General features: G+C 44.9%; 1 protein-coding gene across 5 annotated transcripts in view; it reads right to left on the bottom strand.

Annotated features, from left to right (window-relative positions):
* Positions 1-1,266: 1,266 nt before the first annotated feature.
* The window catches only part of LOC147614124 (COP9 signalosome complex subunit 7-like), a 94,043-nt gene continuing 80,350 nt past the window's right edge, over positions 1,267-14,959 (bottom strand). Inside the window, exons 6-9 of one of the 5 annotated variants that reach the window (XR_015263069.1) lie at positions 4,324-4,394; positions 2,497-2,629; positions 2,260-2,382; positions 1,267-2,168 (exon numbers count right to left, since the gene is read on the bottom strand). Coding sequence is in view for 4 of the 5 variants with exons in the window: in XM_086780657.1 (XP_086636783.1) it covers positions 1,952-2,095; positions 2,223-2,354; positions 2,497-2,629; positions 4,324-4,394 (480 nt within the window). In the remaining variant the exon portion in view is untranslated. Of the gene's footprint in view, positions 2,169-2,222; positions 2,416-2,496; positions 2,630-4,323; positions 4,395-14,959 lie in introns of those variants that run through there. The other 4 variants (XM_086780657.1, XM_086780659.1, XM_086780658.1 and 1 more) reach the window with 4 other exon arrangements.

Below are 14,959 nucleotides of genomic sequence, written 5' to 3'. Positions count from 1 at the left end.
GGCACAAAAAGTCACAAAGCACAACATAGGGAAAGCAATTGACTACAAATGACTACAATATGTGTCACCTAACAAACAGTAAGGGGTTCTAAAGCTGGACTGGATCCAAATCATACACGTTTGGCTTAACTCTCAATGATGTACAAATGCACTCACTATACATATCACATGGCTATATATATGAATACAGAAAAAAGCCTACTCACGAACAGCTTGAGAGGGAAACACCGCTTGGTCACCGTGGCTACTAAGATGATGTAGAAAAGGAGAAAGGGAACGAGACCCTAATGCCATCACTTTAAATCTAACTAGCTTAAAGTTTGCTTACAGTAGAGTAGCTTTTTTGAACCTTCATGCCAAGGTTAGTAATTGATTGAAAAATAGGGCTAGCCTTTATGTTAACAACCTTTTATTTGAATTAGACATTACATTCTAATGGTGCTACCCATGCCAAAGATGCAACACAAGGCCACGCTAATCTTCTATATATTGGCCTAATTTGTACAAGAACTTTACAACTTACTCCATTTATACGTGATTGATGGCAGCAAGGTGTTTTTTTAATCCTATATGCACGTGTAACCCTATCTATTGGAAGACTGAAAACAAAGAGGTTGAGCTTTACAAGAATCAATTCGATGTTAAGGTACCAAATTATCCATCAATGGCAAACATAGAAAACAAAAGTAAAATTGCAAACTACCATTACTTGAATATCTTACTAAAAAGGCCCAATCCTATATTTTACACCAACACTAGAGCACATGCCATTCGCTCTCTCTCATCATCATCATCATCATCATCCAGTAGCAAAGATCATACATGCATGCAACTACGACGAAATAACAATTATGGATAACTCTTGAAGTCTATCATCATCCAGTAGCAAAGATCAGACAGGCATGCAATCAGGGCGAAATAACCACCATGGATTTGTAACATGGAGACAAATAAGGTTCTTGACCATCTAAGCCCTTTACAAGTTTCTATTATCCTCTTCCTTTGTCACTTGAACCTTCCTAAAGCTCATTATGCACAAAACCCAATAAAACTTCACTGGGTGCATGCACCAAATTACAGTCCCTTGAATTTTCATTTCTTTGTTGCAATAGCTGCTTTAGGCCTATTAAAGATAGTGCTATTTTTTAGCCTCATAGGCCAATTTGACCTTCAGCATGCATTAATAACTTTTTCATTCTTTTTCAGAAAACGAATAGCTTACATCAAGATAATTTGATAACACGCAGGCATGGTTCAAAAGAAGGATGCACAAAAGCTATCAGACTTGATACAAAATCTAAAAATCAAATCCTGTCTTAAAGGAGGTACATAGTGTGGGTAATTATGTGCACGCATTACATAAATTGGCCCACTTCCAAACGTAGGATCATTGTCACTTCTATTTTGTTGCATCACAAACCATGCCACAGTTGCTGCTAGCAGTCAGCACTGCACTTAATCAAAAAGGGACCTTTTTCAAGAAAACATACCACATGAAGCCACATGGCATACAGCCCACAATAAAGGCATTCAAGATGTTGAATCCACGCTCGACCGCACCTATTCAGCCAACTTAAAAAAGCCCCTACTGATATCTAAGAAAAAGGTGTTAAACCACAGGATCAAAGTTACCCTGTTCAGTATTGACCCTAATCCACAAAAGCATAAGCTTGAGTGGCTTAACACAAAAGCACCACCCTTGTCAATCTATACCTCGTACTGACAAGACTCCATACAACGGATTTCCATCACCTCCATGATCACCCTTAGACTCCAGTCAAACCCATTCACATTCCAAAATTGTTTAACTTCCTCCATAATACAGCAGTTGCAAGGAGAGCCGAAATAAACCACAAACTTCTACATCTTAGGTGGCCTTCTGATTACCCATATTAATTCAAAATACAAAATATAGTGTTACAGCTGCACTCCACTTCCACCATGCATGAAGTTATTGTATTGCTGCTGCTCTTGAGACATTTAGTGCTGGTACGCGGACAAAACTGGCTATCATGACCAATGCACTCATTTCTTCAAGGCCCTCTAAGTTTTCCACACAAAATTTGGTTTGCCTGCCATTGTGCTGCCATTGTATCTGCAACGTCGATAGCAACAACATTTCAAGCCACTGAAGTATATGTATATCCTGTACTTCCCACTAACGCCTTCTGTTAATAACAATACAGAAAGGTTAAAATGTAAATAGCAGCATGCACCCTTACCCAAAAAATCCAGACTAAACATGTCACTCTACTACACCTCTTGGGACGAACCCTGTCCTCTTCATAGTCCATGACCAGTGCTCCCTCATCAGCAAAACCCACATCTTGTTGCCCCCGTAGATCCATCTCTGCCTGCTTACAAGTTGATGTGTGAAGGCTTCTGCCATCAAATAGACAGAAACTACGGACCACTCTGTCCACATAAAAGACTTCTACTCAAGAGTACTACATTACCAAGCATACCAAAAGACTGCTTCAAAAAATAATGCTTTACCTTGATGGTTTTGCGGATCTCCTCTGCCTTGTCTTTGACCTCTTTCGTGTGCTTGGAGTTGAGCTCATTCATACTGTCAGCCCATTTTATCTTTTCTTGGATGGTTAGCAGAAGATTATCTGAAGCACTCAAACTGTCCACAAAGGTTGTTCCCATGTCAGTTTTTAGTACATCCAACAGATATGAAGAAGTTCAAAACATTAACTAAAAAATCTTAGCAAGACAAGTTTACAGAACCACCTACATTTTCTTTTAGTATGGGATTTAAACAATGGACTAAGACTCAATGTGATGTGGCTCTGGGAAGCCCCAGTAGGTGCAGAAATCTAGAAGTGTCTGCTGCTGTGACACATACCCATTCACCAGGCCCATATTGACATCCAACCTTGTTGGTAGGGGAAGACATCACTGCACAACAAAAGGAACACAGCTTACAGCACAACAAGCCAAGAGGCCATTCAGACTGGTGTAATTGATGAGCAGCTGGGCAGAGTTCATGGCAGAAAATCAGCCCAAGTACTGGGCACATGCTGGTATGGCTTTGTCAACACTGTTGTGGGCACAGTTCCATCACTATATGTATGTACCCAAGACCCTAGGACAACGTGCATGAAATACCAACAGATTCAACACTTATCAGTCCCCCTATCCATACATATGTAATAATGTATGAGTAGCTACTACTCCGTATGTACCCTAGGCCAATCATATGTTGCAGCATGTGCATGGAATGCCTAAGTGTCGCATACGTAATCATATGCAGGGTTAATAGCCTCATTAGACCTGGAAAAGCTGCTCTATGCTAGCGTAATTTTACTAAAGACAAATCTGCACTTGGATGCTTGCAAAGGAGAACAAAATTTGGATAGACAAGTAAAGAAAAGCTAGAGATAATGCACGCAAATAACTTTTCAAAAACAACCTGACCATTCAAAGCCCGGCCAATATGCGTCATAATCAGAGTCTGAAGTCAGCTGTTCAAACTCAGCAAGTTAGCATGTCGCAGGTGCAGGCCAAGAATAAGTGGTGGTTCTCTCTTCTAATGAGGACGAAGCAGGACCTCAACCCAAAGGTTAAGGCCCACATCAGCCAAATCACCCTGGTTCTCTCTGTGCAAGTTTTGCTCGATGGCATGTTACGGTTGCTCTTCCACCTCCCATGAAGAATTTGTAGCCTTGTTGCCTTCTCAATAAAAGTTGCCTTTGCTCTCAAAAAAGGGCAGCAATGTTTTGAATTACAACTATTTACATGAGGACAACCATTAGGAAGAAACGTGTATATAGGGAAAGTTGTTAAGGAAGGTGATGGCATCGTCATATGACATCTAGTGCCACATGGCAGACGCGCAGCCTGCAGGTACTGGTTGTGAGCAGCAAGGGCAGCGCACAGCAGTCGTCGGCCATCTACAGGACAGCTGGGCAGGGCCTGGACAAGGTAGGCAGCCCACACATGTGAAATCGTCAGCCATCACTTGTGCTTGAATTTATGTTGTAATACCTTCTTCTTGTACATAAAATAGAACAGTAGTTTTAGGACTCGTGTGTGCTGTGTGTTTAATTCCGTTGCTCTCTTCTCTATCGCTGCCCTCAAACCTAGCACAAACGCACGAGTGTCCTAAATCACAGCAGCGATTTAAAATAAGAACAAACGACTAATCTTACTATAGCATCCAGCATGAATATCTTGCTCGCAAAGAGGATCAACTCATGGGCACATTTGAGACGATTGTAGTCTCATACACGATTGGACTTGTTTCTCGCATGCAAAAGCTGCTTCAAAATCTCTTAAAATACATACCAAGAAAACCCGCACACATTCCATACTTACCAGTTGGCCAGTGTTTGTATCATGCCCTCTAACTGTCCAGGTCTCAAGTCTCTTCCAGCTGCAAAGTGAACCTGGATGAGAGTTGGGGGGAACAAAGATTCAAGTGAAACTCACAAAGATAACCACAGCATACGATACAAATGGTCAAAAATAACATAAACCATCAAATAAAATCACAACAGCAAGGCTAAATTGGTGTCTAGTGGCATGGTCACATGTTACCCTGTATGCAGCTGCTATATGCATCAGTCCTCAGATGCACACCTACGACTAGGAGAGTTAGGATTTAGCACACCTTTTTGAGCCCTCACAATATGACACAATCAATCTAGTGACTATGAGACTGAGTTAGGGTTCACCACAAGGTAGTTGTAGGTGAACGCCAAGAAATGGAAATGCAAGTATTGCAAGCAAGCAGGTGCCAATTGTGTGCGAGCTCATTTGATGCATGAACCTGGCCATGATGTGGCTTTTGCCAATCCATTCCAACAAACACGGAGGAGTTATAGGAAAAGCTCGATGCACAGGTGTTTCGAGCTCCACCTCCAAGGTCTGTGGCTGTAAATCTCTCTTTTTTGCTTCTAGCATACCCATGCAGCACAAGCTAGGAGTACCAGCTCTACCCCAAGTAATCCTCTCAGGCTTTTGTTGTTCCCACGGCACCATAGAACTATTCCTAGTTCACGGGATCCTTGGAAGCGAAAAGCTGTGGATGTTGCAACGGCCAAGTTTTTCTTTCATGATCACATTGCATTCAATGTGGCAAGATCACCAAATGCTCTGTGCAATTGCTGGATTTGGACCCCCATATACTCCTTCATCAGAGACTCTGAGGTCCACTTTATTGAAAAACGAGAAAGAGACCATTGATGCAGCATCAAAGAATATTCGTGTTGGGTGGAAGAGGAATGGGGTGTCTCTGATCATTGATGGCTAGAGTGACATGTGCTCTCACACCATCTATGGTATTGTGATTTATTCACGAGGTGGAATGCATTTCTTATCCTCACATGATGCATTTGAAATAGGGAAGAGCTCTGATGTGCTTGTGGAGTAGTGGACAAATGCTTTTGACACCATTGGTCCAAAATATATGATTCGGGTCATAGTAGATGGAGAAGCATCAAATAGAGCGGTAGGGACAAACTTGGAGTTGAGGTATCCCCATATCACGGTCACTCCTTGTGTCACCATTTGGCCACCCAATTGGTCCACCCGTGCTTTCTCATCATGTATGTACATTGGACTGGTGTCCATGGCAGTTGTATATGCCGAGGATTGATGCCACTCATGTGATACTGTGGACTTGGCTTTCCGTTGGGACTTGTGCCTCTGTGTACATGCCCGGAAATGCCTGGTGGATTGGTGTTCCATTGGGTCTAGTACTTCGTGTACTTGCCTAGAGAAGGTCTATTTTGGTATAGTCTCATGAACAGGGATTGTCCATACCAATGCTGCATTGCATAGCATCTTTATGTGTTTGCTTGTAATTGAAATTGCATGCTGTTTTCATGCTTGCTTGACCAATGTGTAGTTCCGGGTAAGGATACGCCCGCCAGCGAACCGTGCGTGTGAAACTGTCTGCTAACATGGTTATGTGGCATGTGATAGGTGGTAAGGTATGTGGCATGTGATAGGTGGTAAGTATTGGTCATAAACCTAGCCTTAGGAGTTAGCACAAATTTATAAGTGAGTGTGTACACACTTCATTAAGTTTTGGGCGACCAAAACTCACTTATAAATTATGACCAGCCCGGTGTTCACACACACTGATGTCCCGAGGTGGACATAACCCAATGTCCACCGCCCAGACCTTATCCCCTTTGTACAAAGGGAGTAACCAGCCATGTGTCCACTCTAGCTTGCTCCACAAACCACCTGCCTGCCACCTACACTGGACAACTCACCACCTCACTCCTCTCTCTCTCTAGAGATTGGCGCCTCCTTCATGAGGGCTATTGGGCTGCATTTTCTATACTTTCTCCTTCCCAACTCCATTTCCAAGCTTGCTAAGGTGTTTCTCAAGCTTCCAAGTGTGTTTCCAGATGCTAATCACTCTTATACACACTGCCAATGACTGAAATTCAGCAAAACAGCTCTCTTTATTGCTGTAATTTCTGGTCTTTTTTCTGAAAACCCTAATTTCAGCCCTCCTTTTTCAAGTTGAACCATAGGGGAAGCTTTCCCAAGGTTCCCTTCATCCTCTTAAAGACTTTTGTCGCAAAGAAATGCGACAAATCGAAGATCTCATCACTCCAAGGACTTCCATCGCGAAGACTTCCACTGTCGTCGACTCTACTTACAATTGGTAAGCATTTATGCTTAAATATGGAAGCAAGTAGCAGGAGGGAGGAACCGGATTACAAGATCACATACCCTATGTAGTGTTCTCTTGTCCTACGTGCTCTCTTGCAGATTGTTGCTACCATGTGTTGGTGGAGCAATAGAGAGCAGATGGTAGGGAACATAGGCACTTGAGACGGTAGTGTGGATTGCAAGTCTACATCGACAACCACTTGTTTGCAATACTGTATTCATATGCATTGGTATAAAATCTGGTCAGAAATGCCCATGACACTATGTACTTGATTCTCCCAAGATCAATTTAGTTTATTTGAGAGAGAGGTCGGCCGTTCCGGCTCATTGTGTGTCTCTTGTCAATTCAACAAATTACTTCTTGTGTTTGAGCAAATCTTAGTGTATTTAAGTGTATTGATTTTAGCATTGTGTTCAACCAAGTTACATTGGTATCAGAGCATACGGTTCTCTTTCACTTTTATCGTGAGAGACGATCACCGTGAACACTAGCTATCTCTACACTTAGAACATTATGGATAGCCATACAATGAATGTTGAAAATGCTAACACAAGAGGCAGGGACAATGAAATGCATGCCTCCAATGCTTTACAGGATGAGCAAACTCATGTGGTAAACAATAGGGAACATGAATATGTGGGACAGCCATCCCGTGGTAAAGAGAAGATGTAGGAAGAAGAGTCCGTAGTCTTGAGGACTGAACTTACTGGTATGCAGGCTCTTCTCCATGCACAACAAGAAGAATTGAATCTCTGCCGCCGCGAGGATCCATTGGTACATGACCGTTTGAAGGCCAAGAAAGCTAAATCTTAAATGGATCATGCAATACCAATGATTGCTCAAGAGTTGCACATGCAACCGAGGGATGCAGCACGTGCATACTTGGCTCGTACCAAGGATGCCTATGCAGAAAAGGCAACCATCCCACATGTCTTGGAATCCCCACAGGTGCCCAAACAAGAACTTATGTCTAAGAGGATGAATCTCCATGCTATGGGAGAGGAACAATCAGTGACTTCACGCCATGCAAGAATACCTTATGTAGCCCGTGAAGGATACAATGTTTATGGTAGTGGTCAAAATGTATTTCAAATGCCATTGCCGGCGGCTGAAAATGTGCATGCACAACACATGCAACATGGGCTACAATTTTCTGTTGGTGCAGGTATTCCGCGTATCTCTCATGCCACTCATGCCTTTGATTGTGCTCGTGAGGGAGAAGCTATGGCTGAAAATGTATCAATGCATGTTGAGGGGCCAGCCATGCCTCATGCTTACAGGGCACATGTATCTATGCCTTATGCATCACCTTTTGGTCCTAAAATGATGCCAGTCACAGGGGCTATCCCAATGGACAAACATGGGAAAAACCATGTTGAGATGCAGGCACATGCATCAAAGTCTCGTGACTTCAAAGCTGGAGACAAATCTGTGAAGTTTGACGCATATCATGGGGAATATGATGCATCAAAGGCATTTGCTTTTCTTGCCCAGTTTGATATTGCTTTCAGTGATGAGGATTTCACTCAAAAATCCATGATCCAGCATGTAAGCATGTTCATGAAAGGCACTGTTGTCCATTGGTGGCTCATGGAGAAGCTCTCACCGAATCCTTTTAGATCATGGAAAGAGTTCAAGGAGAGGTTCTATGCTCAATTCTTGCCTCCCAATGCATCAAATGAGATAACAATGAAGTGGGATTGGATGAAGTAAAATGAGGGGGAATCAGTGAATGCATATGTACAAAAGTTTTGGAAAGTGCTTTTGGAGGTATCTCCATTTATGCATGTCACCGAGGCGGAAAGGAAGCGAAGGTTTCAATCGGGATTGCAACCCGTATACAAAGCGGGAGTATAAATGTATCCTGGTCACACCTTAGACCAATTAATCGCAGCCGCCACCACCAAGCAATTGGAACTCAAATTGAGTCGATCCAATAAGGCTAAATCCTCATTTTAAGACAAAGAGAGGGCTGTCCAAAACCTGCAAAATAATGGACAGCCACCTAAAAAGGTCCAAAACCAAGATAAAAATGGTACAAAGGCTGAAAATAACACTACCAAGAAGCGTCCCTTCAAACTGAGAGACTATGGTCTCACTCCAGAGCAGAAAAAGCAATATATGAGTGAGGGGAAATGCTTTACTTGTGGTAGTACCGAGCATATTGCAAAGGCATATCCAAACAAGAAGAAGCGTGATAATGCAAATGCATCAAAGCCTAATGTGCATATGGTTCCGGATGTGCAGGGCAGCACTTCACATGATAGCAAAGACAAGGTTGTATGTAAAGCTTGGGGACAGCTTAAGGATCAGCCTGCTTTATTCATGTTTGATGATTGTGTAGAAATTCATATCTACACAGATGGCAACTACTTTGGGTATTGACATGGAGGACATGGGTCCTCAAATTGAAGCAAGGGCTGCCTTTGGTGGTAGAGCAGTGCAAGTCATGCCTATTTTTGGCAAGTTGTGCATACACATTCAAGGCTATGTGGATCATGAGGATTTTCTTGTGGCGCTTTTGAATGGCTGTGATGTATTGCTTGAAAAGCCTTGGCATACACGTATTGATCCGTGCGAGGCTTACAAGACCAACAGGATCACCTTCATGCATAAAGGCCCAGAGCATAGTCACAGGGGACGGAGGGGACAGACCCTTGGAATGGGGGGACGCCGTCCCGGGAACACTGTGGGACGGGGACAGACGGACGTCCCCAGTTGGGCGTCCCTCACAAGGGACAACGTTCCGGGGACGGATCCAGGAGGGGACGGTTGTGGGGGACGGCTGCATGGGAACGCCGCAAGTTACTGTTTGGGCAATGGTCACATTTTTTACCTTTTTTTTGGGCTGTTTGGGAGGGGCTTTTCATGGGCCTTTAGCCTTGGCCCATAGGCATTGAGCCTTCGAGGCTTTGGGCCTTGGCCTCTCTCTTGCCTCCCTCCCTATAAGAACACACACACAAACACACACACTCCCTCTCACATTTCAAGCTTTATTGTAGCTTTGTGGACTTCCGCAAAGCATTTGATACAGTGCCCAGAGCCAGATTGATGAGGCGATTACAGGAGATGGGGGTACCCACAGAGCTCATATGGGGGATTATGGCTTTATACAGATCAGTTGCAGGACAGGTACGCACCCTAGAGGGGGTCTCTACTTTGGTTCACTCCACTATAGGAGTGAAGCAAGGTTGCCCGTTATCTCCTTCACTGTTTGGTATGTATGTGGATGAGGCTTCTGACTACATTGAGAGATTGGGGGACAGAGGAGCCCAGCTAGCAGGTACATGGATCCCACTATTGTTATATGCTGATGATATTGTGTTGATCTCTGACTCTCCTGAGGGTATGCAGCGTCATCTGGATGCTTTACATGAGTTTGCACATGATAGTGGATTGTCTGTCAACCTTGGCAAAACCAAGGTTATGGTGTTTAACACCACGCCACAGTGGGTTAGGCGATCAGCTTCCACATTTACATATGGGCAGGAGATTGTGGAGTATACAGATGCATATACATATCTTGGGGTAGTATTCAGTGGGCCAGTGTTTTCGATGAGGAGAGCAGCAGAGACTAGATTGACTAGAGCACATGCAGCCCTGGGTGGTTTGGAGAGGATGTGTTCGCAGGTTCAGTTTCAGGAACCTCGAACGAAACTCTGGCTTTTTGACACTCTAGTGACATCAGCTATGCTTTATGGAGTGCAGATATGGGGACCTTCAGTGGGCCATCACAGCGCAGGCGGGTGGAGAGGTATGGAGAGGCCTTTGGTATCTATGATTGCTAGGCTTATTAGAGCCAAGGCTGTGGTACCTCATGAGATTATTCGAGCAGAGCTGGCGGCTGCCCCTTTGGTGATTGAGGCTCTTACGAGATCAGTCTCCTACATACATGGCTTGTGGGATCTCCCCCGAGACAGATATGCACGCCTCGCCCTGGAGTCCTCCCGACAGTTGGCTTTACAGGGAGACACGGCTTGTTGGTATGGACAGATGACATCTTGGTTCCAAGCACATGGTTTTAGCATGGACAGATTGCCTCCCTTCCAGTATTCTCTGGAGGCACCCTCTCTCACTCTTACACGGACAGAGATTACCAGACTCATCCGTCAGGATTTAGTTCAGCTGGACATTAGGAGGACATGGATACAGCCGACTGAGGAGCTGGGCACGAAGATGGCTTTCTACAGAGAGCATTTTCTTCAGCTCACAGCAGATGGTTTTGTGATCAGACCCAGTTACATGGATGTACACTTGTCTCATGCAGTACGATGTGCTATTGGTCAGATTCGTACATCCTCACACCAGCTTGAGATTGAGATTGGCCGATATAGAGGTATACCAGCTGAGGCCAGGATATGCCGAGTATGCCATGGGGAGCCAGAGACAGAGCTGCATTATATATGCCATTGTACTGCATACTATGAGATACGTGGTCGTTTCCACTGTTTATTCAGAGAGGGTTTTGGACCACTTTCCAGAGTCATGGGGTACCAGGACCAGAGGTGTTTGGGATTGTTCTTGCTTGAGCTGCGGAGACATAGAGATAGCCTGCTTAGGCGCACAGAGAGCCAGACTCAGAGGCACATTACAGACTTCTTTAGTCCCGCCATCACTGCGCCAGATGGACCACAGCAGCAGCAGGACATGGATACCGCCCACACCAGGGGTACACTGATTGATCGTGCGATTGAGCTTGGGTGGTCCAGACGCCCACGACTACGGAGGAGGGCATCCCAGCATAGACGGAGGTTGCAGCGGCAGATTCGGATTATTCTTGCGAGGCATGCGAGACACCCAGTCAGGGTGCTGACCACAGAGGATATTGAGGAGATCCGCCAGTGTCCGATGCGGCACATATTATGAGATGGAGGTACCTCCATAGTGTACCTTCCAGTTCCAGTTTCATTTTCTAGGTGCCAGTAGTATCATCTTTATTTTTCATTTTCTGGGGTTTTTTATCCAGACATTGTATCAGATCCACCATGATGTAACTTTTGGTCTCATAGGTCATTATGGCCTTTTGAAGACGTTAATATAACATTTCATTTCATTTCATTTCTCCCTCAAGCGGCAAGCCTCAAGGGCCAAGGTCTCAAGTTTCAAGCTCTCACACAAGAAAGCTGTAGCCTCTCAAGACACTCTCTCTCTCTCCCTCACACACACTCTCTCAAGCTTCACACACACACATACCCCAACCCACCCTCACACTCAACTTCTCAAGTTCTCCCTCAACTTTCAAGGCTCAAGCCTCACTCCCTCTCTCTCTCTCTCTCACACACCGGCATTGATGTATGGAGCAGCAGTATGGGCGCCAGGCCTTGCTACTCATTGGTGGACACAGATAGAGAGACCACAGGCCCTCATGATGGCACGCATGATACGCAGCAAACCGTCAGTACCTCATGACATTATCCGAGCAGAGTTTGCTGCGCCTCCTATGATAGTAGAGGCCATATTTCAGACTATATGCCTGCTAGACAGATTCAGAGAGATGCCACAGGACAGATTATCATACAGAGCTTTTCAGGCATCTAGACAGTTGCTGAGGCAGGAGACAGAGGATCATGGTATGCACAGGTCACACATTGGTTCTCACAGCATGGCCTAGACATGGATCATCTACCACCATTCCAGTATGACAGGGATGCACCACATATCCGTCTCTCTCATAGTGAGAGGAACAGAGTATTGAGACAGGATCTATGGCAGCTCTATACACGAGAGACATGGATATCGCCTACACAGCCTCTTCCACCGAAGATGCTATACTACAGAGATCACTTCATGAGTATCACTGATGATGGATTTATAGAGAGGCCTAGATACATGGAGGGCTTTTTACCACACGGCTCCCGAGTGGCTATTGGTCAGCTCAGAGTTTCATCACACCGATTGGAGATTGAGACTGGCAGAGCAGCACGGATCCCCCGAGAGGAGAGGGTATGCAGATTGTGCAGAGAGGAGGTGGAGAGTGAGGAGCATTATGTATGCAGATGCAGAGCATATACAGCCATCAGAGAGAGATATTCCATTTTATTCAGAGAGCCACATTCCCTACGCCAGATCTTTGAGACAGCAGACCAGCGCATACTGGGGAGATACATTCTAGACATACAGCGCCACAGAGAGACATTATTACAGGCTCAGACAGCTCCAGAGGGGGGGCGACAGACACAGATTACTACATTTTTTCAGAGATCCATACCCCTACCAGCCCCTACACGGCAGGGAATTACTCTCCAGAGAGCAGAGACACTTAGAGCCCGCAGGAGACAGAGGACACCTGGCTTTCGGACACCACGCCTATACCAGAGAGAGATGACAGAGATCAGAGCTCAGTTTCACAGAGAGGGTGCGGAGCGACTGGCTCGCTTCAGAGCACACCCAGGCATGTTCTTCAGGGAGCTGTGGACACCCCCTTCACTGATGTATACCATTTTATACCCCCAGTATGGTACAGGATGGAGCTAGCTAGGTTGCATATCATGATTGTATACTCCATGCATATAGCTTTGCATTCTCCTAGTAATAGAGCTCCATCCCCTGCACACCCAGATTCAGCTTTTTTTATTCAGTACTTTTTCATTTTGTTGGGATGACAGAGGATACCCCATACAGGTACTCCGATTTGTCTCATAGGCCGAGTTCGGTCTTTTGGAAGACGTTAATAAAATCTTTCTTTCTTTCTTTCTCTCTCTCAAGCTATCAAGTGACAAGGAGGCATCCATCATCCATGGCATCCTCCTTGTGGTAGTGGCTCTTCAAGTTCCAACTACCTGTAGAAGGACGACGGGATGGACATGGTAGGATGAGGTCAATCACACCCCATCCCCTCATGGAGGTGGTGCACAGCCATGGACATGCAAGCTTTGCCCGTATAGGTGAGTGGGTGGTACTGACAAAGTAATTTTTAAGTGTCGTACCTACCCCCGTCCCCGTTCCCTACATATGGCCGTCCCCCGTCCCATTCCCGTCCCCGTCCCCGTCCCCCGTCCCTTGTGACTATGGCCGAGAGCATGTAATTGATGCTGGTGAAGAGGGTGATACCATTCCCCTTGTATCTCATGTACAAATTAAGAAAGTAATGAAAAAGAGTGTTTTTGCGTACTTGATTTTTGTACGAGATCATGTTGAGAGGAAAATAATGTACATGTAAACACTCTTAGTAATGATAGGCTGAAATTTTTGCAAGAGCACAATGATTGTTTTGCTAATGAGTTACCAAATGAGTTGCCGCCCGCACGACCGGAAGATCATCGCATTGATCTTGTGCCGGCTAGCTCACCACCTAATAGGCCAGCCTATCGTGTAAGTGCATCCCAAAAAGAGGAGATCATGAAGCAGGTGAATGAGCTTCTTGAGAAGGGTTTGGTTGAGCCAAGCTCTTCCCCATATTGTTCACCCGTTCTCTTGGTTCACAAGAAGAATGGATCCTTTCGTATGTGTGTGGATCATAGAGCTTTGAATAAGCTTGCCATCAAGAATCGGTTTCCGATTCCATGCATAGACGAGATCCTTGACAAGTTGGATGAATCGGCATGCTTTAGCCGAATTGATCTCAAGAGTGGATATCATCAAGTGCGTGTAGTGCCTGAAGTTGTACACAAAACTGCTTTCACGACAGCATTTGGGCTTTATGAGTATCTTGTTATGCCTTTTGGTCTTACGAATGCCCTGGCTACATTCAGTAGATAGAGACACATATACGTGCATGTATCACCTATCAAAAGGTGAAATTTGATAGGCAAAAGGCACCAGGTTTGCTTCAGCCATTGCCTATTTCCACGCAGCCATGGGAAAGTATTACAATGGATTTCATTATGGACTTGCCACGGACCCAACAGGGTAATGATGCAATTTGGACAAGTGTGGAGAGGTTTAGCAAGCAAGCTCACTTCTTGCCAGTCAAAAAGACCATCAAAGCTGAGCATATGGTTAAAATATATCTTGCACAAGTGTTCAAGCATCATGGAATGCCGAAGTCCATTGTGGGGGATAGAGATCCCAGGACAACAAGTCTCTTTTGGCGGGCCTTATTTGATAATATGGGCACCAATTTGGACTTCTCATCAACTTATCACCCTCAAACGGATGGACAAAGTGAGGCTGCAAATTCAACCGTGTTGGATCTCTTGAAATGTTATGTGGCAGATCAGAAGTCTTCTTGGGAGAAGTACTTACCGCTTGTGGAATTTGCATACAACAACACGGTGCATGCATCCATTGGAAAGGCCCCGTTTGAGATTGTTTATGGTAAGGTGGTTTTGCCACCCATCCTTCGCACAAAGGATGAGATATTTGCAGCTGATGAGTATA

Source organism: Cibotium barometz, chromosome 42 (genome assembly GCF_041138505.1).
Source record: "Cibotium barometz isolate CiBa-2024 chromosome 42, ASM4113850v1, whole genome shotgun sequence".
NCBI lineage: Eukaryota > Viridiplantae > Streptophyta > Polypodiopsida > Cyatheales > Cibotiaceae > Cibotium > Cibotium barometz.
Note: the sequence above shows the minus strand (reverse complement) of the source record. Positions and strands in the feature narration are given on the sequence as shown.